The following is a 22,671-nucleotide window of genomic DNA, read 5'->3' as shown; positions in this document are numbered from 1 at the left end:
AGTTTCTGTTTACTACGTGTTTGTGTTTTTAAATAGTTAAAAATGACGAATCAAATTTCCATGTCGCTTTTTGCAAATCGATCAATTACCCAAACATAAATGATTCGATGAAGTGCCACCCTGAATACGAATACACATTTTTTGTTTGCTATTTGGGTGCGAAATGACGGGCGAACGCACGCTGAAAAATTCAGCATATGCACAAATAGCTTAGCTTGGATTGTTACATAATCGAAGCTTTAGCGCCTCCAAAGCAAAAGGCTACCCAGGCACCGATAAAAACAACAACTACCAATCTCGTACGATTTTATGTTCGGTACAAATTAGCAGCGGTTTTCCATAAGGTTATGAAACAGGTCGTGATTTTCTGGCGCAACGTGATACACTAACTTTCTAAATCTGCTGGCTATAATATGTACTTGCTCAAAGCATAGACGCCAAAAATATTCAGATGACTCGCGTGGTTCAACGCAAGCAACTTCAGTTTTCTAAAGCAAATGTGATACGCTCGATAATTTTGTTTTACAAAAACATGCGGCATTTTTGCAGAACTGAAGGTTTGTGATTTTAATAAACCATGCACTGGAGTCAGTGGAGTGCGTTGACAATGGATTATATAACGGTTAAAATTGACACTTTCTAATTCGTAAGTTTTAGTTAATTACATGTAGTTGCCTATGTTGCAAAGTCTAAAGAAACCTAGGGTGTGTTTTACTATGAACCAAACGTGATTGTGCCTCGGAGATTTTGCGGATGACTTCTTTGCAGTAAAAACTTCGCACAATATTCGTATTTCAAAAGCTGAAAACGCTCAAAACATAGTTGCCAAGATTGAAAAAAGATATTTAAAGCGTCAAGGTATTCAATATTGTTGTTAGTATGTTGGATAATAGCACACACCACCTATGTCATCAGGCGTAGGCTAAGCGTTCTTAATTTATTGTTAATGCTGATGAAAAGCATTTTTCTTTGAAAACTCAAAAAACCAGACATTTTTTTCAAGTTGTCTGCTAAAACCAAGAGGAGTACCATTTTGAACTGTTTACAGGCATATTTTAGGATAATTTGAAAACTTTTATGAAGAAATATCCCACAATGATGATAAACCTTTCATAGATTGTCAGTAAAGCTTGTAGCTGACCTTTATACTTTTGGCTTAACAGACGATCCAAACGCTTTCAAGAACTTTTACAGTCTTCACGCAGCGAAGGTTGTAGGCCTATTATGGTGCACTACCTTGGGTGGTTCGGGTCCCAGAAAGACGCATATATGTAGGCCTGCTAAGGGTCACACATTATCTCCATTTAGCTGTCGTACTGTTGGTGTAGCCAGAGTTAGGCAAACTTTAACTGTTTGGTTTGCAGTAAGGGCTACCTCCAAAAGTTAGATTTAGATTTTCACTTATAATAGTGCACAACCATGCATTCCTGCTATTCGCAGCATGGGGAAGGCATAAGAGCAGTGGTTCTGCCATAAAGTTGAATATCTCCTATAGAGACTTATAATACGGTAACCTATTTGTGGAGGGCTCACAAGTTGCTGCGCTATGTATCCTAATTGCACCGTGCAAAACACCATGGACTATTGTGCCTCGGCCACTTCTGATGATGAGCCAGATGCACTACTTGTTAGCCAACGCTTGTCAGTTCAAACTCTTTTCCGCATAGCGAAAAGCTGAACTTTTTTATGAACTTGGCTACAAAATTTAGATGTGCACAATGTTTAGAGTTAACAATGCCACTCACGTATGGTTTGCTGTCTGCTGCTCCAAAATGGTCATGTAGTATGGTGAACAACATATAAATGTATTGTTAATAAAAACACAGTTTATTTCTGTTTGATTATGTTATATAGAAGGATTTCCAAACAACATGATGCAAATCAAAAACAACATCTTTATAAACATTTTGTTAATTGGATAAATACCACTTATGCCAAAAGAAAGATAAATCAGGAAATGCTTCTGGTTTAAACTGTTTGAACCACTATAGAATCAATAAAACCTTTCACGGGTTTGTTCAGTGAGGTGACTTAGAATACTTCAAGCGTACATATAATCATAGCTTCTTCTGTATAGAATTGGTTTATACTTAAGACATTTGAGTATTGGTAATGTGAGGAAGAGGGAGGGACAGCTTCATAAAAAGTTAGGCCCAGCTCCTTGGCCCTATTAGTGTGAAAACAAGATCATAGACAACCCAGGAAATATTCCTGGTATAAATGAAAAAACTCAGTGTGAAGTTAAATGCCATGCTCTATGAATGATATTTTCAGGCAGCAAACGCGTGAATGAGAGAAATAAATTAGAAAAAGGCAACAGTAATGGTAGGAAAATCAAATATTTCAGTTTAGCTACAAATTGCCTTAAAAGGTTTACTTGCAACAAAATTCAGATTATAGTTATTTGGTATCAAAAGATTCACCATGTTTTACTCTGCTGTGTTGTAGATGCAAAATATGTGGAAATGTGATTACAAGCTCTTAAAAGCTCACAAACGAACAGTTAATTGCAGTCATCACGAAAACGCCATAGGTTGGAATTCTTCTTCAAAACTGCTCAAATGGAACGTAGTTGAACACGATGTGCTTCTGTGTGCACTTTCATGCAACCTCATTTGTCTAAATATTTTCACAAATATACTTCTCGCGTTCAATAAACCCATGTCTATAAAAAAATTTCAACCGTAGCTCGAAGGAGTGCATATCATCCTCTGATAAACATGAAAAGTCGGTTGGTCACTTGTGATAGTTGAAAAATGCTGCAGAAATCGTTTGCACCATTTGGCAGGAAGTATGGGTCACATGATCAGATTGCAACTAGACGATTAGACCAAGCCGAAACAAAACTGGAAAGTAGAGAGCAAGCATATTTGGTAAGGGCTCCTCAGTAAAACCTGAAGTGTTTGTCATAAAACTAGTGCTACGAGACGTTTTATATGTAACATGATAACATCATGTGTCAGAAAAATAACCACGTCGAGTTGAGTACGTCATCAAAATAAAGGGATTCCAGCCTACGGCGTTTCCGTGATGGCTGCCGATTAACTGTTTGTTTTTGAGCTTTTAAGAGCTTGTAATCACATTTCCACATATTTTGCATCTACAACACAGCAGATTAACACATGGTAAATCTTTTGATACCAAATAACTATAATCTGAACTTTGTTGCAAGTGAACCTTTAATTATCATCAATTTTGACACTTTTATTTTGTATGTGGTAATGATGTTTGTTAGTTTCAGCTTAAGACTGCACAATAATAACTTACAATAATAGTTGTTGTTGTTGGCAATCTCTTAAAATTTGATTATTATACCTGTTTTGCAGGTAGCAAATATACATCACAGGTTATCATCGTGTGTGATATTTGCAGTACACTTATCTTTGGGACTGTAGCAACTATTTTAAAATTATTTTGTGTGCTTGACACTATTGTTTTTCTTTAGTTGTAACTCATTTTCTAGCATTGCATCATGAATACATAAAAATTTGATCAATTGTCGATATATTGGCAAAAACAAATGCCAAGCTTTGAGTTGCATTGGTTCTATGATTATATACTAGGAACTAGGAAAACTAGGAAAACCTCTAAGTTTTAAGCATTCTTCTTTTATAAAGTATAATGGTGGTTATGGTCATACTATTGTATCCAACTGTGAAATAACAAAGCAAGACATTAACTACAATGACAAGCAAACTTTAAAAAATAATGTATGGCATTTAAGAAAAATGTAAGTAATCAAATGCTACTTCATTGAAATATTAATTTTGCGATAAATATTCCCATCATTTTTTGATCACATGTATTTTCTTTCTCCACTTTCACTGATGAAATATTTTTTGACAATATCAGCTTTGCCATACAAATATCATCGTATTACTCACCTATGATGTGCTATGTCAAGATCAGCCCTTGGATTCTCTTGCGCTTTTCGAAAGAGTGTTTAGGCTTTCATAAATAGCGGTATTAAATTCTTCACCACTACTTTATCAATATGACAGTATATTCAATATTCCCAGCTTGTGTAGCGCGGCGAGAGAAAATGTACATGTATAGGTATAATGAAGACAATACCGGTTTCACCTGGGCTCTGTGTAATAATGCACAATAAAATAATGTTTCAAACGCATTAACCAGTAGTTATAAGTGCAAATATTATCTAATAGACCGTGCTGCTTCACCATGCACACTGAAATATACATGGAAAGGAAACGCTAGTGACTTATAATCATTTGTATGTTGTCATTCAAATAGATTTAATGGCATAACCCGCTAAAATTTCCACCTTGATATCGTAGCATTTCGATGTAAATCATTATGCACAAGTAGTTTTTATGTAGACACGGATGTCTTTGTAAACTCAATCATGCGTTTGTGCTCTTTTAGCTAATCAATTTGTTAGATGTCTTTATCTTCTGTCATTTGATGCGATAAAAATTGATAGTAACGATCTCTAAAAGCAGGTCTTGTTTTAAGATTTTTAAATAAACTAAGTAAAATAAACTTTAAACAGTGTTTATTTATAGATCATGCACATGGATTTGCTGAAAACAATTATGTGCTTCTTTTAACATTTTATGGTTCCAATACTTGAAATAAAAATTAACTACTAGTTTATATTGTAGGTTAATATGGAATTACAAGACAATATTCTAGAAGTACTTGTGTCTGCAAACCGACAACCACAGAAAAGGTCTAGGAATCGCACAACCGCGTGTTTAAAAGCGGCTGCCTGTTTCACATGTTTGGCTTTGAACGCGAGACCAAGCTTTTTGTATGACTTTGGAAAGCTCTCTGTAGAGGATGCACTAAAAATTGCCCACACATTGGCAAATAAAATTGAAAGTCTCAGAAATGTTGTTGTTTTAGAATTTGCGCAAGACATTTTATTTGCTAAACTAGACTTGTTGGTACATCATTTGCGCGAGACAGACATTAAATTAGTCAGCGCTGGGCATGAAAAAGTCGAGACAATTTCCAAAAATATTCATATAGAATATATTTTGGAAATTTGCCAGAGTTGGAAAACAAAAAAGTGTGACAGTTTACAACAAGTTTCTCTTCAACTTCCTGACTCTGAAAATCTATCAGGCCCGACTGTGTTAGGCTTGCTTTTGGGCTACCCAGTCGTTTATTATCTAAAAGCTCCTGAGAATAATCTGGGGTGCAGACCATTATCGGTGACTTTATGTGAAATCGGTGAGGATCCTGCAGTGAATGTTTGTTCATTTTCTGTGCCCGTTGATTGCATTACTTTGGAAATATGGAACACAATTGTCCAATGGCGACAAAAGTTTTCTGAAACATTAACTCTATCTGGTGTAAGGTTGATCATAAGTGAGTCAGTCCAATCTTTTGCTGCGCTAGCACTCTAGTAGATTGAATTATGTAAAAGAATTATGCATTGTCACCGTATGTTTGCTGCTTAGTGAATAAATGTTTTGAAACTTACCCAAATTTAATCAGGTTATGATAAACTGTTTTTACGGTTGTGGAAATGTTGTTTGGTTGGTACGAGTCGCGTTATCTCCATTAGCGCTAGTTGCATTGCATTGAACCATTGGAATTTTTTTCTACAAATGAAGCTCTAACAAGCTTAGAAGTAAATGAAAACAATGAACATTATTTCTAAACCAAAGAAAAACTGATTTGTAAAAGCCGATCAATGTTTACCGCATAAAAGACTACAAGAAAACTTCAAAAACTTTCAAAAATCTGACAAAAACGTAATTAACGATATCAACAAACAGGATAAAGCATTAGTACACACATTTATTTGAGAAGTTGTTAAAATGATAGCTACCGAAAAAGCATTCATATCTCCACAAACTGGGGAACAACTTGCCAGACTTGATATCTTACTAAGTATGTTTGGGCAGAAATCTAGAGTAAGTTGAATCTGGAAAACATGTTGGGCAAAATCAAGAAAGTAACTAGGATGGAAACCAACATATGAATGTAGCAGTAATGAAGTTAGCTGATTCAAGAATATAAAAATGGGAATTCATATTATTTGATGTATGAAAACTACTGCAATTATTTTTTGGCATTTTTAGTGGTCTAGCTGAATTCAAACGCATTAAAACGGCACAACCATTTTGTTATGAACAATCATGATCGAACAAGAAACTTCTTAGTTCAGCTGACAACAGGGCTTATAAGCGTCAAGTGTTTGTAACATACGACACGACTACCCAAGGGCTTCACCTCCAGCATAGCTATACGGAAAAAATGGATTTGCACAGGCTCTACAATGCTGATAGAAAAAAATCAAAAACAATCTGCAAAATACCTGACAATTACAATTAATACAAACAAGCTTGGATCAACTGATTTTCCACATTATCGCTCTAGCTTCACTTGTCACCTACTGCCCAATCTTTGTTTACTAAGCTTCCAGATTACACGTATTCTAATGAATTATTGTTGATTATTATTTGTTGTTGGATGAGATCTTCTCCTACATAATTTTCTTCTTTGGTAGTTATTGCTCAATACTATCATGGACCAAAGCTTAATGTACTAGATTCTCTCCAGTGATGTGCAATTTTGACAGGTTTTTGATGAGTAGAAAGTTTTGCTGCAACTTGTGGGATTTTAGTCCAGAAAAAAACTCAGAGAAAAAGTTGTTTATACATGGCACATTTCTAAATACTTATGGATTTGTAAAGTAGTGCTGAGACAAGCTCCAACTTTCAAACGCTTGTATTGTGATATGTTTGCATTGCCCCAAAGGGCACTGCAGTTTTGATACATGAAAGCATTAAATAAAGCTACTAGTTGATCGAACATAAAATAATGTTGCATCAAGTTTTGCTTGTTTCATTATGAATCTGGAACCAATATTTTTGACTGATCTGGAGGGCACGTTCTGAAGGTTATATCTGTGTATTGGTTTTGTCTGTTGGCATGATTAAAGACCTAATTCAAGTGTATGTTTCAAAATATCCGCATAGTATGTGTTTTTGTTCCCACTGCGATGTATATTCATCCAGTACTGATTTTACATAAAATCGTAAATGATATCGTAAGTGTATATGTATATGTGAATAAACAAACAAACAAGTTCTGGCCGCACAATTTGAAACAAAAAGCCAAAAGTTGTAATTCCATAAAGCAACATGAATGTATTAGTGCTGTATTTCTATACTTAATCTATGGCACTGTGCCAACAGAAGGTTTACATAACTGTTGTCTCCTTGTTATCACTCGAGAAGGACTTTAGTTGGAGTAACGTTTGATTCATATGAACAACAATTGCTGTAGGAGACATTAGTTGTTACTTCCATGACTCATAAACCATACAAGCCAATAATTCCTCTAACATACTAGCTCTAACAATACTGTGGCTGACTTGCGTGTTGGCTAACCTTTACTTTAGTCACCTGACATCCGAGAATCTTATGCACTTGTCTCGGAATTTCTTGTGAAACAGTGTTTAATGTAAGGCTCTCCGTTTTGTGTGCTGCGTGATGTCATAGCAACAGAGCTTCATGGTTTTAGAAAGGAATGGCCACAAGTCTTGACAAAAAAATAGTAATAGTAGGGGGAGGTATGATGGGCTGCTCTACTGCGTACCACCTAACATGCCTTGGTGCACACTGTACCCTCGTAGAGAGAACTTCCATCGCTTGTGCTGCATCTGGAAAAGCCGGTGGTTTCCTTGCCAGGTACGCAACATTGTTAATGCAATACGTTAATCGCTTCTGTTTACCACAACGTATAGTGTCCGTCTGTAATCATAAATTATTACACGTGATGCAATATAATGCTAATGTTTTTTATATGTTGTTCTCTCATTTATTGCTTAGCAACTTTTAGTGTATACATCTTATACACTCGTGTCTAGTTATGCTTTCACTCAAGTATGTATATACATCTTATACACTCATGTCTAGTTATGCTTTCATTCAAGTATGTATATACATCTTATACACTCATGTCTAGTTATGCTTTCACTCAAGTATGTATATACATCTTATACACTCGTGTCTAGTTATGCTTTCACTCAAGTATGTATATACATCTTATACACTCATGTCTAGTTATGCTTTCACTCAAGTATGTATATACATCTTATACACTCATGTCTAGTTATGCTTTCACTCAAGTATGTATATACATCTTATACACTCATGTCTAGTTATGCTTTCACTCAAGTATGTATATACATCTTATACACTCATGTCTAGTTATGCTTTCACTCAAGTATGTATATACATCTTATACACTCATGTCTAGTTATGCCTTCACTCAAGTATGTATATACATCTTATACACTCATGTCTAGTTATGCTTTCACTCAAGTATGTATATACATCTTATACACTCATGTCTAGTTATGCCTTCACTCAAGTATGTATATACATCTTATACACTCATGTCTAGTTATGCCTTCACTCAAGTATGTATATACATCTTATACACTCACGTCTGGTTATGCCTTCACTCAGGTATGTATATACATCTTATACACTCATGTCTTGTTATGCTTTCACTCAAGTATGTATATACATCTTATACACTCATGTCTTGTTATGCTTTCACTCAAGTATGTATATACATCTTATACACCCATGTCTAGTTATGCCTTCACTCAGGTATGTAAGACCATAAAGGCATTTACCTTGATGGTTAATAAGAATGATTTTATTAATCTGAAAACATGATTTATAGACAACCTATGCTGGATAATTACATTACACTAATGATTAATTTTTCTGTTGGATCATAAAGTTATGACTTCATTTTTAGAAAATAAACGTAAAAATTGAATTCGATATCATCAGTGTGCGTCAAGTTCTCTCATGACGTCGAAACCATTCTGTCTTGGCAATCGTTTTACCAGGAGTTTCGTAGCTCTTTGTAGAAATTAACACAAAGTTTATATATGCCTCTTTTGACAAAAATAGTATAATTATTCAACTCAAACCTGGATATTTATAGATATTTATAGTCGGCACACTATAGAAAGTTATGGAATGAGATGTAGGTATGAAAGAGGATTTTGAGTGGTAGAACGTAGTATCTCCACAATGGAACCTAGAGCTACTAATTTCTTTGAGTTTTAACAGCGACTTTTATGCTAATTTGCGTGTAACTGCATGAGTTTTATATCAAACTTTGACCTTATCTCATCCTTTCCAGGTCCTGGTGTGACGGAACGGCAAGCGGGCCTCTTGCTCGTGCAAGTTTTGAACTTCATAAGCAGTACGGGGCTGAGTTTGATTGCGACTTCCGACCTGTAGATACCCTTGAGGTCTGTACATACACTCCTCAATACAGGTCGTGTTGACTACCCTCGTCTGCACCGAGTAACACTGGCTTCATATGAACTCATCTCACTAGTGTGAAAATGCTTTTGAGGTCGTGTGGCTTGTGTGTGCCCAGCGAGGCCGTGTGGCTTGTGTGTGCCCAGCGAGGCCGTGTGGCTTGTGTGTGCCCAGCGAGGCCATGTGGCTTGTGTGTGCCCAGCGAGGCCGTGTGGCTTGTGTGTGCCCAGCGAGGCCGTGTAGCTTGTGTGTGCCCAGCGAGGCCGTGTGGCTTGTGTGTGCCCAGCGAGGCCGTGTGGCTTGTGTGTGCCCAGCGAGGCCGTGTGGCTTGTGTGTGCCCAGCGAGGCCGTGTGGCTTGTGTGTGCCCAGCGAGGCCGTGTGGCTTGTGTGTGCCCAGCGAGGCCGTGTGGCTTGTGTGTGCCCAGCCAGGCCGGGTGGCTTGTGTGTGCCCAGCGAGGCCGTGTGGCTTGTGTGTGGCTTGTGTGTGCCCAGCGAGGCCGGGTGGCTTGTGTGTGCCCAGCGAGGCCGTGTGGCTTGTGTGTGCCCAGCGAGGCCGGGTGGCTTGTGTGTGCCCAGCGAGGCCGTGTGGCTTGTGTGTGCCCAGCGAGGCCGTGTGGCTTGTGTGTGCCCAGCGAGGCCGTGTGGCTTGTGTGTGCCCAGCGAGGCCGGGTGGCTTGTGTGTGCCCAGCGAGGCCGTGTGGCTTGTGTGTGCCCAGCGAGGCCGTGTGGCTTGTGTGTGCCCAGCGAGGCCGTGTGGCTTGTGTGTGCCCAGCGAGGCCGGGTGGCTTGTGTGTGCCCAGCGAGGCCGGGTGGCTTGTGTGTACCCAGCGAGGCCGTGTGGCTTGTGTGTGCCCAGCGAGGCCGTGTGGCTTGTGTGTGCCCAGCGAGGCCATGTGGCTTGTGTGTGCCCAGCGAGGCCATGTGGCTTGTGTGTGCCCAGCGAGGCATGTAGTTATGAATTGTACTTGTCACTCTTCTTCATTGAGGTCACTGATTAGCTACCTACTCTTGTTGTTTTGTGTACGCAACTACATTGTAACTACTGCAAATCATCAAACATGTTTGGAAGAAAATATTTTAAATTTACTTAGAAAAAGCAGATTGTCAGATTATTTTGCGATGAATACTCCTTCAGAGCCTTTGCAATACTTGACATGTATGCGGTTGGTACATCAGCGTATGATGTACTGGTTGTACCGGTGGATGGATTCTACTGTGGTTGGCTAACCCGCAGCTATTAATCAACTAGGGTTTGCTCTTCAGGCTCTCCCAGCAACTGCCTAATTTATCTCTTTTATAGTCCTGTTCAATTCTAGAAGCTTCTTCACCTCAAATGCATTTAAACGACTGTAATCTCTATCACTAGAGTGAGATGGTATGACCTAATAATAAGCCAGGTTCATTATTGTTATATATATCCAGGCAGCGTTTGCCTTCTAATATCCAATATTTTATAGTTGTCTACTCTCAGAAGGATATTTCTCTTGTTTATGCATGCAATCTGCTAGTGTTACATCATGGTTCTGCCAATTGTTCAATCAGATGCAAATTAAAGCATATGTCCTTGCAGTCGATGTTTTTACAGTTAATAGTCCATGCAATGTTCTACCATAGTAAAATGGCTTTTGAATAGTGTATTTATTTTGCGTAAACAACCCAGATAAAAATGTTATAATACATGTACTAAACTATATTTAGACGAAACTTGCGATAGCTCTATTTCTGCGAATAAGATGGATATAAGTTGATGGCAGTGCAGTGTCTGTTTATATTGTTTACTTTATTCATTCAGTCATTGCTTTTCATTTTAACCTAGAGTCTTACTGCGTGTGACCACCTGACATTCATTACCTGAAGATTGTCAACTCATATCTGTGTTAGTTATCAGAAACTAAGTATATAATAAGTTGCTGTAAGATAATATTGTAAGATCCCTACTAGCGTCTCTGGCAGGAGAAGGATACACGGTACTGTACTAGAATTCGGTTGGCTCCTCCAGTTAGGGCACTTGTCTTCTCTATACTTAGCTCATGACCACTTTGCTGAAACCTGTGTAATGCTGATTCAATGATCCCTGGCAATTACTCTATCTATTTATGTGATGCAGTTATCAGTGGATGCTTTGAAGAAAAGAAAGGGCAGTTTGGGGGCGGCTCCTGAATGGATTGACAAAGGCAATGTGCGGAGCATGCGTGTCACTGGCAGCACTTCTGACACGGCGCAGGTTAGTTTATGAAATTACTCGAGTCAGCTTTTAACAGGGAACAGAAAGCGTCCAGGAGAAAAAGCTAAACAGTATATTGAGACAAGTTGTTAAAATCGTACGATAATCGTATGGCCGTTTGATAATAACGATGGTAATAATATTAAGGCTATAGTGAATACAAACGTAGCCAGTTCAGGAGACTCGCTATTCATTATTATTCTGTTGAAGGCTAAAGGTGGACTAAAGGGGCATTTGTATGAGAATAATTTATCATAGTTGATTCCACGCCGACAAAGTATGTTTAGTTTACACCGAATACCGGTTATGAAAATGGCTTTGTCTTACTCGCCGGCACAAGATCAGCTATTCGCTGCATACTGTGTTTATCCGCTTTTTACAGCCATCATTGACGGAGTACAATATGGAATTGACCAATCATGTATACATTATATTGCAATGTTAATAGCGCCATAAATGCAAGCAAATGGATTAAATATAAATGTTGTATTTCATTGGCTAAAAAAAGCGACCCATTTTGTATATTCGGGGTTTGAATTGGTGTAAAGTTTTTTCAAAATCGCATTTCAAATCATAAACAGACTAAAAGCCATTCTAACTCCAAATCTCTCAGTGGACATGCAACTCCGACAATGTTTTGGTGTTAACTCACCTTTATTACTGCAAGGCTGACACATGCTGTGTGCAATGACAGACTGAGCAATGATGATATGTTGGAAGTGAATGAGTCATGAAACTAATTTTTTGTTTGCCGTAGTTCCGTGGGAGGGAGAGAATATAATTATAAATCAGTGGAATTTTTACACTGATATATGGCAAAACTCGCTTATAGACAGTGTGATAATCCCATTCCAGTTTTAATTAATTAAAACAACATCTGCTAAGTCTACCTACAAATTTATCAACGATGATTTTCAATGTTTTTCAAAACGCTACAACTCAACTTCGTAAATCTATAAATATAAATCTGTGTTTGTCTGCCTGCATTTTTCCGTGTGTCTAATTATAACAATAAAATTTTAAGAATGAAAAATCGGCTTTGCACTAGAAATGAACTCAGAACCTCCAGTTCTGCGGACATGCATTTATCCAATACATTACATTGTCCAACTGGCTATACTATGGAATAAATTGAGCACATACTTATTACACCCGCCAATCTTTCATGGCTTCGCACTTGATGCTTCAGCTAGTGTTATGCATGAAGCCATACCAGAAGAAAAATATGTGCCATGCGTGAAAAAAAAGCTTAAACCCGCATGGCCAACAAGACAAGCAATCAGTATAGAGCTGTAGCAGGCACTGCAGCTGGTATGGTGTGAATTACACAGAAATAAATAAAGTACACAGAAATAAACAAACAACCTCATTTAAAAGTTAGAATGGTAAATGTTGTATGTTACTTAAATGTAAATTTTATTGTGAAACACCGGGCACTCACCTAGTAAAACTTTGAAAATGGCAAGAAATTAAAAATTTGATGTAGTGTGAGTCGAGTAAGTTATAGTGTATAGTTTATTTGCGTAGTCTTGCCAAACTTACGCATTGCCAAATCTACACTTCCATGCACATGTTTCCAAGTTAGATAAAGTAACAATGAAAGCCTTTTTTTACTGATTATCACTTTATTTTATCAGTTCGCTACATATAATTTCTGTTTTTACATATTAGAAATTCCCGTCATACAGCCCATGACCAAACTGATAATGGAAAAAGAAAGGGTACTGCCGGTTGAGAAATACAATATTAGCAGTCAAATGGCACTGCAGTGCAATAGGAGAACTGCAATGGTAGCTGTAATGTGCTGGGTGTTATTATGTACAACAAATAGCAATAACGAAAGGAAAAGATTATATGTTTATATCTCTCTCCTGCAATAGGAGAAATGCAATATTAGAAGTAAAATGGCAAGCTGCTGTGTAATATACACAGGCTAGGTGGAGGGCTGTAATATATCATTGGCTGTCATCAGCCGCTGTATATCATTGGTCATAGCAACCAATATCAAGAAGTTGTGATATTTATCTAGATTTCTGTATTTATATCTAAAAAATTATGGTGAATTTAAAAATCTAAACAGATTTTAGCTGGTTGTCATAGAAATAGATGCATATCTATAAGAAAATGCAGGCCTATTACTTAATATTGCAGATATTAAAAACGGCTTGGCAGTACCGCGATATTGGGCACAGCCGGAGTATCATCAACAAAATCTTTAGAAAAATAATAGCAGTAACATATTGCACACCATCGGTCACTATATACTTCGATCTTATAAATTCGAATGATTATTCTTATAACTAAATCTTATAATAATCTTACAAAATCGAATAATTATTCTTACAATTAAATATTGTAATAATCTTATAAGGATCGTTAGAAAAATATCATCGTCGTTTCCTTTACTTTCACTGCTTTGGACATCAGTTGGAATACCAAAGTACTCATTATAAGTGTCCAAAATGTCAGAGTCCAGTAGAATCGGCAAAAAAAAACGATTACTTTTCAGTACTTCTACTTTAATTACAGAAACCTTCGGCAATTGGACAATGCCATAGACTGGTGAAATGTGCACCTTTTTTTCGTGGAATGCGCATGACTTAGTGGTTCTACTCTCTGTCGCACCCCCTTATTGGCGTTTCGTTGGCCTGTCGTAATTTTGATTTAAGAAGGATTGTCAAGTTTTAATGGCGATTTTAGGCCAAATTAATCTGTCTATTTATGTATAACACAATCAGATGGGTTAGTTTTAGGATATTGCGTCAACTTTTCAAAGACTTGGTAGCATATTTAAATAGGTTTATATGTGTTTTGTATCATTATTATACCTAAACGACTCTACACAAAAATGGTTAAATTTTTTGATGGGATTTCGGTACAAGGGTTTAGTCACAGCCGTTGACGGATAATTTTTCAGGAGTAGTGTGCACATATGCATTTATCATAAAGCTCCCAAACAATCGCTTCGTTCGTGTTTTGTTGTGGGATAATTTCTGTTTTTACATATAATTTCTGTTTTTACATATAATTTTTGTTTTTACATATAATTTCTGTTTTTTAATATACAATAGTATTTACAGAGCATCATATAACGTAGCCAATGTGTTTTAATGCTACATGTCATTACTTTGGGATTAGAAGGGTCAGGATAGGGTAGTTAGGTTATGTGATAGGATTTATAAGCAAGCTATAATGGGGCTATAATCTTATGCTCTTGTTTGAAATGAGCTAGCAGTGAAGATGTTTAACTGTTGGCAAATTAGTGCTGGTAGGAAAGGACTTATTATTTGTAAGGTTCAACACTTGCTATATTTCAATGAGTGCATGGAAGAGTTGTAGTCCATGAAACCGTGGTTGCCTATTTTAAACAACTTTGATGGTTGTAAAGTATTGGGAAACGGTATTTGTAGATATTGGTTGTGATGTCACAGGTTTTCTCTTTTTTGGTATTGTATAGAAGGCAGCGTAGGGCTTCAATAAATGTTTTAATGCATTCAAATTCCTGTAAGTACTGTCAAAATAGACCAAAGCCTTAAAGCTTCAATTGCAGCCTTGAATAGTTTCCAAAAAGTTCAGTTTTCAGCTACTGAGGGGCGGATAGAGATCCAAACAATATCAGTTGTTCTTACCATCAAATGAATAGAAACCCTAAATCAGCTCACTGGCTTGGACATGCTCATCCAGACTAGTTGCCTCCCCTATGCTTTGAGTATATCTGTTGAGATATACTGTGTTACTTTGTGCTGTATTACACGTAGTTATGCTGTCTTTAGGTGCATCCCAGGAAGCTGTGTGAAAGCTTCATGAGAAAAGCTGAGGCAAATGGCTGCTCGCTTGTGCTAGCGGAAGTGACGGGTGTAGAATTCTCTCCTACTGATTCAACAACAATACAAGGTGTGAGGCTAGCGGTGAGTGGTCTTGTCATGTTTCTGACCTGTTGTATTTCCGTTAAGTAATATCCTAGATGGATGCCCAGCGTTGCATGGGTAATAAAAAAAGTTTTCGTTTAGAAAATTTACTTTCAATCAACATATTCAACATCAGCATTTGCCATTCTAACTTTTAAATCGAGGTATTTGTTCATTTCTGTGAGCTGTGCTATTCGTGTTTACTATTTTTATATCTGTGTACTTCATACCGTACCAGCTGCAGTGCCTACTACAGATCTATACTGATTGCAATAGTCTTGTTGGCTATATGAGTTTAAGCATTTTTCGTCTAGTATGGCTATATGAGTTTAAGCATTTTTGTTCATTTATCATTGGGCATGCATTTTTCTTCTGATATGGCTCTACATAGAGCCGGCTGCAATTTTTACGTGAAGCAATGAAATATTGGCATGTATTCCAAGTATGCGCCACATTTATTTCATGGCGTAGGAAGTTGGACAGTGTATTGTATTGGATAAATAGATGTCCACAGAACTGACGGTTGCGAGTTCAAATCTAGTTCACAGCAGATTAGCCATTCTTAAAGCTTTATCGCTATAGCTGGACAGACAGAAGTACAGACGGACAGACAAATATTGCGATTTGTATATATAGACTAGTCTCCATATGCTTGCATAAAGTTATAGATATGTTATAGTTATATATGTGACTGATGCCGTAATGCTGGTGTCAACTGAAGGCATTTGGCCACGATGACTAATTATTAACAGCTGTAACTAAGCGCTCTCCCACAAAGCTTATGTGCATTGATAGGCAGCATGCTGCCTCAGTAAGCCAACTGGCATAATCGTTGATTTTAATTGAAAAAAGTATAGCTAAAGATAAGTGCAAATAGTACACAAATACACAAATGGTATACAAATTGTTACAAAAACCTAACATTTCTTACTATAGTTCAAAGTTCATTATATATCAATAGCCTTGCTATAGCTTCTTCAATCTTCATGTCTTGTGTGAATGCTTGCATATGTGTCTGGTTAATGTTCTACAGGTGTTGGTGTGTACATTATTGTTAGGAAAATCTGCTTAAAGAATAGAGAAAGCATAATATTTTTATGCTTTATTATTTATCTTGAGGTGTTGACTGATGTTCTAACAAAAGAATCAAGGAGATTGACCAACCAGAAGCTGAGATATAGCCAGCCAAACACAGGTCTACCAAAAAACATAAGTGTTTTGGTAGTCATCAATATATGACGTATGAAATCGACTTGTGTGCCATTGGTCAATTAAGCCAACTAATGCGCTCTCCTATAACAATCACGGCGTTTTAATTGGTTTAATCCCTGGAAGTATAGAACAATCAAATTGGGCCTAACAATCATTGCTCTGAGAATTCCGAACCAGTCCCTCTGACGTGTAGATTAGTTTTAGAATAAAATAATTACACGCATCTATTATTTCGCAACATTCTGCTATCACTTTCTACAAATTATATTAGTTACATCATTTATTCTATACGCAGTTATATTATTATTTTGTATAATATGCATTATGATTATTATATTAATCATAAAAAATAATCCTAGATAAGATAATAGATCAATAGAAAAATCAAATCAAAAGTTATTGTTTTCTTTTCTTACAGCTAGAGCAGCACGGTCAAGTTATTCTTTTTAAGATTATGGCTGTAGTGAACTTACAGTCTGTTAATAGTGACGATAATCATGAAAATCAACTAAATGCTGCAGTAGATACACAATAGAAAAATGATGAATGAACAAAAATTCACATTCTCATTTCTTATTCTAAACGAACTGCAATCGCGGATGTCGCATATAGACTATACACGCGCCGTTCGTTGAACAGAGGATCTTCGGAGCATATCCGTGGAGATCGAGTTAAAATTTGAAGCACAATAGTCAAAATCTGCTCTTCTGCTTTGAAAAATCATGGCGAGGGGTTGTGGGCAAATGCCTTTACCACACAATGTTTGCTTGATTTTCCTGAGAAACCAGAGCTAGTCTGTAAATTATTTACTATCGCGAGAAGCGTTTCACATCTCGTAGCCAAAACAATCATTATACGTAACGGCGGTAAGGGTGCACAACTCCGGCACATGAACATTAAGTCGATTTTATACGTCACAGTTTTCGGGATTTTCGAAGGGTTTTCCTCTGATTCTTTATTAGGTAGACCTGTGTTTGGCTGGCTATATCTCAGCTTCTAGTGGGTCAATCTCCTTGATTCTTTTTTTAGAACATCAGTCAACACCTCAAGATAACTAATAAAGCATAATAATATTATGCTTTCTCTATTCTTTAAAGGTTGACTTGCAACAAAATTCACATTACAGTTATTTGGTATCAAAAGATTCACCATGTTTTACTCTGCTGTATTGTAGGTGCAAAATATGTGGAAATGTGATTACAAGCTCTTAAAAGCTCAAAAACGAACAGTTAATCGCAGCCATCACGAAAACGCCGTAGGTTGAAATTGCAGCCACGGGTAATGCAGCTAGTATACATATAAATTATTGATATAGTGGTTAAACGTTCGTTTAAATTTTAACTTTTCTAACTATTCCTAAACTGAGCTGAATTAATTTCAACTGCTTATTTACCTGCTAGGGTTAACATAGAGGAGTAAATCAGATTGTAGATTAAATCAAAAGTGAATCAAAAGGGTTTGAAAAAGTAAATCACTATTTTGACTAATCAAAATAGATGAATCTTTGTGTGTATAGCGGACAGCGCTGCCACACCCTGCTCTTAAACATGCATATCTAGGTTATATTATGCTCTTGACTATCTTCTTTCAACCATGAAGTGAAAGTAATCACTTTTTATGTAAATATTTGCCACTTAATCCAAAGTTGAAGGATAATAGCAAGCATGGGTGATTGTTCATAAATGTAAAATGTCTGAAGAGACCCAGGGAATCAAACTGCCTACTTTTTACTCACATGTATTTCAATTGGTAAAGTGCCAAACTTTAACGCAAATTAATAAGTTATGAATAAAAATTAGTAAAACAAATAGAAATGAAAGACATTTTAATAGTGATCGGTTAAAAGCAAGAAGATAAAAATAATACTGAAACATTTGAAAAATATGATCTAAAATTGAGGCTTAAAAGGTGCATAAAAAGGATAGAAAAGATTCACTATATAATCAAGATCCACCATACGCCTATTAGTCCCTGAGCCTGTTAGACTTGCTATGTTTAAGATAATCAGGGAAATTACACAGTAATTTTTCCATAGGTGTGACCAAGTTTATCATCTACTGAATAACGACTCAAAATTTTATCTGTGATTCCATAGCCTAGATGAAATCTGTTGATAGCTGTTGTCATTTTCTTTAGGATGGGCAGGTAATTCTCTGTGATATATTAGTACTAACTCTTGGCCCATGGACCAATCTAGCGAGTCAGTGGTTTGACTATAGACTTCCTCCGATTGGAGCTGAGAGAGCTCACAGTATCGTCGTAACTCCCAAAGTACCTGTCACTGCTCATGCGCTTTTCTTGGAATACAAAGATGATGCCGGTGGGTTTCCTTGCTGCTCTTCATTCTCTTTTGTTAGCTCTCTTGTCAGTGAAACTGTCCATCATAATGGATTATATTTTTTGTTAAATACAATACTTTATAATGTATTTTATTGTTTGCTATTACCTAGTTATTATTGATTTGCTATGCAATAATGAAAGACCTTTTAGCGCGAAGCCTATAGATGAAGATAGCTATATTTTAAAAATATGTTGCTGATGAGTCATTTTAAACAAAAAACTAATCAAATATGTGTAATTGTCTGTAGTTTCCTATAGCTAGCCTAAAAACCATTCAGAGTTGAATTTGCTTTTCACACTTTTCAATATTCATCCTGTATTAAATACAAAGCATCATTTGTCTTTGGCTGACGAATTGATCACGCATAAGATATAGCAGACACCAAATGTCCTGTTTATTTGGGTACATGTTTGAAAGTACATTGAAGACCCAGCATAATGAACCCTTATTCATCTCCTTTCATTTATGAGGTCAAATAGAGATATACATGTAGTAGGCTATTGCAACAGCTCTTCTCGGCCTCTCTTCTCGGCCTCTCTTCTCGGCCTCTCTTCTCGGCCTCTCTTCTCGGCCTCTCTTCTCGGCCTCTCTTCTCGGCTTCTCTTCTCGGCCTCTCTTCTCGGCCTCTTAGGTTTACAAAAATACAAGCTCATTGTTTCTATTTTATATATTCCTTTGTATTGAATGCTCGGGTCTTCAATGTAGAGGTAAATGAAAGAAAGTAAACCTTTTATAAGTAAATGTAAATAAACTTTTTATTTACTTGGTTGCTTGTTTTAGAAATCAATCATATTTTCTTTGCTAATTCTTATCTGCAAATTTGATTGAAACATTGCTAATTATTTTAGATTTCAAATGGATTACAGAACAAGAGGAGTTAGAAGTCTGTTCTAGAATAATCTGTCTCAAAAATCCAAACTGATTATGCTAACACTAAGTTATACTTCGTAGGGTTCCACCATCCAGAAGTATATTCAAGACCTGATGGCACCGTATACTTGTGTGGTTTTAATGATAGTGTCCCTCTACCTGAGAGTGCAGACCAAATCAAACCTAATGAGGAATCTCTGTGTAGATTGCAACGAATTGGTGGCCAAGTGAGCTCTGTATTGCAAGGTTAGTTGCTATTAGAGTAGTGGTCATTACAAAAAATCACAAATGCGTATTGATAAGCACTCACTGATGTCCAGATGTAAAATGCATTACAGTTGCAGTAAATGCTTTTGCCTGGATATCTATGTGGTTGTACTAGCGGTGCAGTGGCAGTAAAAAACATGTCACAGCCATGCAGTATAATTGCGTTGCGTACTTTTACTTCTTTGCGATATCCAGTATACATGCAATACAACTATTTTCTAATGCGCAGTAAGCCTAAGCAGTATTGATGCAGTGGCAGTATTGCTTATTGCAGTGTTGAAATGAACATCTACTGCGATTCTAATATATAATGTTAATTAAATTACAATACAAATACCACAATTTCATCGATCAGAATGGTGATAATGCCTAACTTCCTAATCTGAAATTGTATGGGAGTTTCGGGCACGAGTTCATGAGCTCGCTGAACATAGGTAGCATATGAAACCTGTGAACATTTCAGTACAGATGTTTGATAAGTCAGCAGTGTCAGTGGACCCACTGTATCAAGTTCATACTAATGCAGTTGCAGTATATATGTTATTTTAAGTTTTGAATACCTAATGTGTATTCGCAGTGTGCATGAAATGCTGGGTTTCAGGTCATGATGCGTCATGAAAGTAAATGCGCATAAAGATTGTGTAAAGTTCACAGCGTGCAATTTGTTGCTGGAGCGCAGTTACAGTACTTGTCCACTGCGCATTAGAAAGTCGTAATGCACTGCTAAATTACTGTGCACTGCACAGCAATGTCGCAGTAAAATTCTAATGCATCACAACCCTGGCCATGAGCATCAAATAATAGCAAAATAAAAAGTCAGTGCTTATCTTTCGACTGTTACTGATATCTTCTTTAACTGCAGCAGTTAGTACAGTAGCCAAATAGGTCCAAGTTATTTACAACAAAAAAAACACGTTTTTTTGTGTTACTTTATCAATCATATCATACAATTACGGTATTTTTCTGGTTGCAGATTGTGAATTACTAGTTGGTCAGGCCTGTTATTTACCAATACCACCTGAATCAGATCCAATCATAGGAAAGGTTCCTCATTACAATGGACAATTGTATATTGCTGCTGGTCATTATTGCTGGGGAATTTTAAATGGTCCTGCTACAGGAAAGGGGCTCGCTGAACTCATAGTGAATGGAAACTCAAGTATTGATCTCTCTCCATTTGAACCAGCTAATTTTCTATAGGTGTAACCTAGAATTTCAGTTGCTCATGCTCTATAACTTGTTCTATAGTTCACATCCTTTTTCGTTGGTTTTTAATGTTCATGTTGAATTTTTCTAAGGATCATTATTTTAAAATGGTTGTATTCTCCTTTGAATGGGAAAACACAGCATCATGGCATTTGCTTGCATAATAAATTATGGTTTTCACAAGTAGTATCATATGAACTACAGCTCACTTAAAATCTTATTTTTGCCAGCGCATCTTACTTTTGGAGTAACATTTCTTAGTGAAACTATATGCAAATCACCTGCCATTGGTTAGGATCTGTGCTTTTCAGCATGCGAAGGAAGGCCCTTCGTTTGATTTATTTTGTACTTTCAATTTCAAATATTAATGTGAGTTTTGTATGGTATTTACTAAATCGGTTAAGTGTAGTTGAGATGTTGCTTACATAGCTATTATGGCACAATTGTTTTAAGATTTCTTTCTCATTTAGAAATCACAACTATTATTTTAATCAGCTCCAGGTTTACGGAACTTTGAATAAAAATTTATCTCATTAGGCTTGCCCGTGATCTGGTCCATGTCAGAATTTATGATTATTAATTGCATGCACATCAATTTACTTACCTTACACACAAGTATTTATTAACCTGCAATGTTAGCATGGCATGCTCAGTGATTTTATTACAACATGCAGGAAGATATCCTAAATAATTCAATATTTTCGTAGTTCTTTTAGAGTTGAATATGTTGATTTTTACCTTACTGAAATTTGTATTCATGCCATAGTTTAACCAACCATTTCTATTCTTCGAAAGGTTTTTTTAATATTCATAGCGCTAGGGAATGGTTGCAGGGTATTCCATGTAAAGAATGAAAGCTACCACTAAGATTCCTCTATTAATGTAAATGGACAATAATAATATTGGTTATATAAAACTTAACTTTACATATGTGTGTGTTATGTACAATGACAAAAAGATTGTATGATTATTAAACAAAATAAATCAGGGGAGACAATTTAACAAAATAGAACTATAAACTGTCAATAATTGGATAATGTACAGATTAAGTTTTCAGAACATGTTAAGCCTAACAATTGCTGGTACATATGTAATGGCAAATTTTGAACTATATACAGCTGTACATATCACAATGTCTAAATAATTATAGGTTTTGATTGATTGGTCTTTCAGCCAGTATCACTCATCGCTGTCACTTTCATCTGGCCAGGTGTTGCTTGCGCTATGTTGCATCATACCAGGCACACCATGGGCCAAGCCTTGCATGGGCAATCCACTGGTCGAAGGATTATGTAGCTGTGAGGCATATTCTGCTGGAATGTCACCAATGGGCATCAGAGAGATCTACACAGATATAGATAACCTCTGTA

The 22,671-nt window shown here is 36.6% G+C and overlaps 2 protein-coding genes across 5 annotated transcripts in view; one reads left to right on the top strand and one right to left on the bottom strand.

The window, feature by feature from the left end:
• The first annotated feature begins 441 nt into the window (after window positions 1-441).
• Window positions 442-21,839, top strand: LOC137385516 (uncharacterized). 4 transcript variants are annotated; one of them, XM_068071990.1, is made up of 8 exons: window positions 442-557; window positions 7,504-7,670; window positions 9,148-9,259; window positions 11,381-11,497; window positions 15,271-15,405; window positions 18,754-18,937; window positions 19,910-20,074; window positions 21,069-21,839. In XM_068071990.1, exons 2-8 carry the CDS (start codon window positions 7,510-7,512, stop codon window positions 21,293-21,295), a joined length of 1,101 nt encoding a protein of 366 aa, XP_067928091.1. In that variant the 5' UTR covers window positions 442-557; window positions 7,504-7,509; the 3' UTR covers window positions 21,296-21,839. The 4 variants fall into 4 exon arrangements, with proteins under 4 accessions (XP_067928091.1, XP_067928090.1, XP_067928092.1 ...); XM_068071989.1 differs by having other exon boundaries at window positions 499-646; XM_068071991.1 differs by lacking the exon at window positions 442-557 and adding an exon at window positions 603-646 and having other exon boundaries at window positions 7,508-7,670.
• Window positions 21,840-22,159: 320 nt separating this feature from the next.
• The window catches only part of LOC137385515 (nipped-B-like protein), a 55,594-nt gene continuing 55,082 nt past the window's right edge, over window positions 22,160-22,671 (bottom strand). Inside the window, exon 41 of the mRNA XM_068071988.1 lies at window positions 22,160-22,645. Coding sequence (XP_067928089.1) covers window positions 22,481-22,645 — 165 coding nt within the window. The 3' untranslated portion in view covers window positions 22,160-22,480. The remainder of the gene's footprint in view (window positions 22,646-22,671) is intronic.

This window comes from Watersipora subatra, chromosome 1 (genome assembly GCF_963576615.1).
Source record: "Watersipora subatra chromosome 1, tzWatSuba1.1, whole genome shotgun sequence".
Taxonomy (NCBI): Eukaryota; Metazoa; Bryozoa; class Gymnolaemata; order Cheilostomatida; family Watersiporidae; genus Watersipora; species Watersipora subatra.
Note: the sequence above shows the minus strand (reverse complement) of the source record. Positions and strands in the feature narration are given on the sequence as shown.

Bases quoted from the DNA above. Each gene is read 5' to 3' on its own strand.
- LOC137385516 (XM_068071990.1), top strand. From the start codon at position 7,510: ATGGCCACAAGTCTTGACAAAAAAATAGTAATAGTAGGGGGAGGTATG. The intron at 9,260-11,380 runs GTCTGTACATAC...TATGTGATGCAG, and splicing joins GACCTGTAGATACCCTTGAG to TTATCAGTGGATGCTTTGAA. The intron at 20,075-21,068 runs GTTAGTTGCTAT...TTCTGGTTGCAG, and splicing joins AGTGAGCTCTGTATTGCAAG to ATTGTGAATTACTAGTTGGT.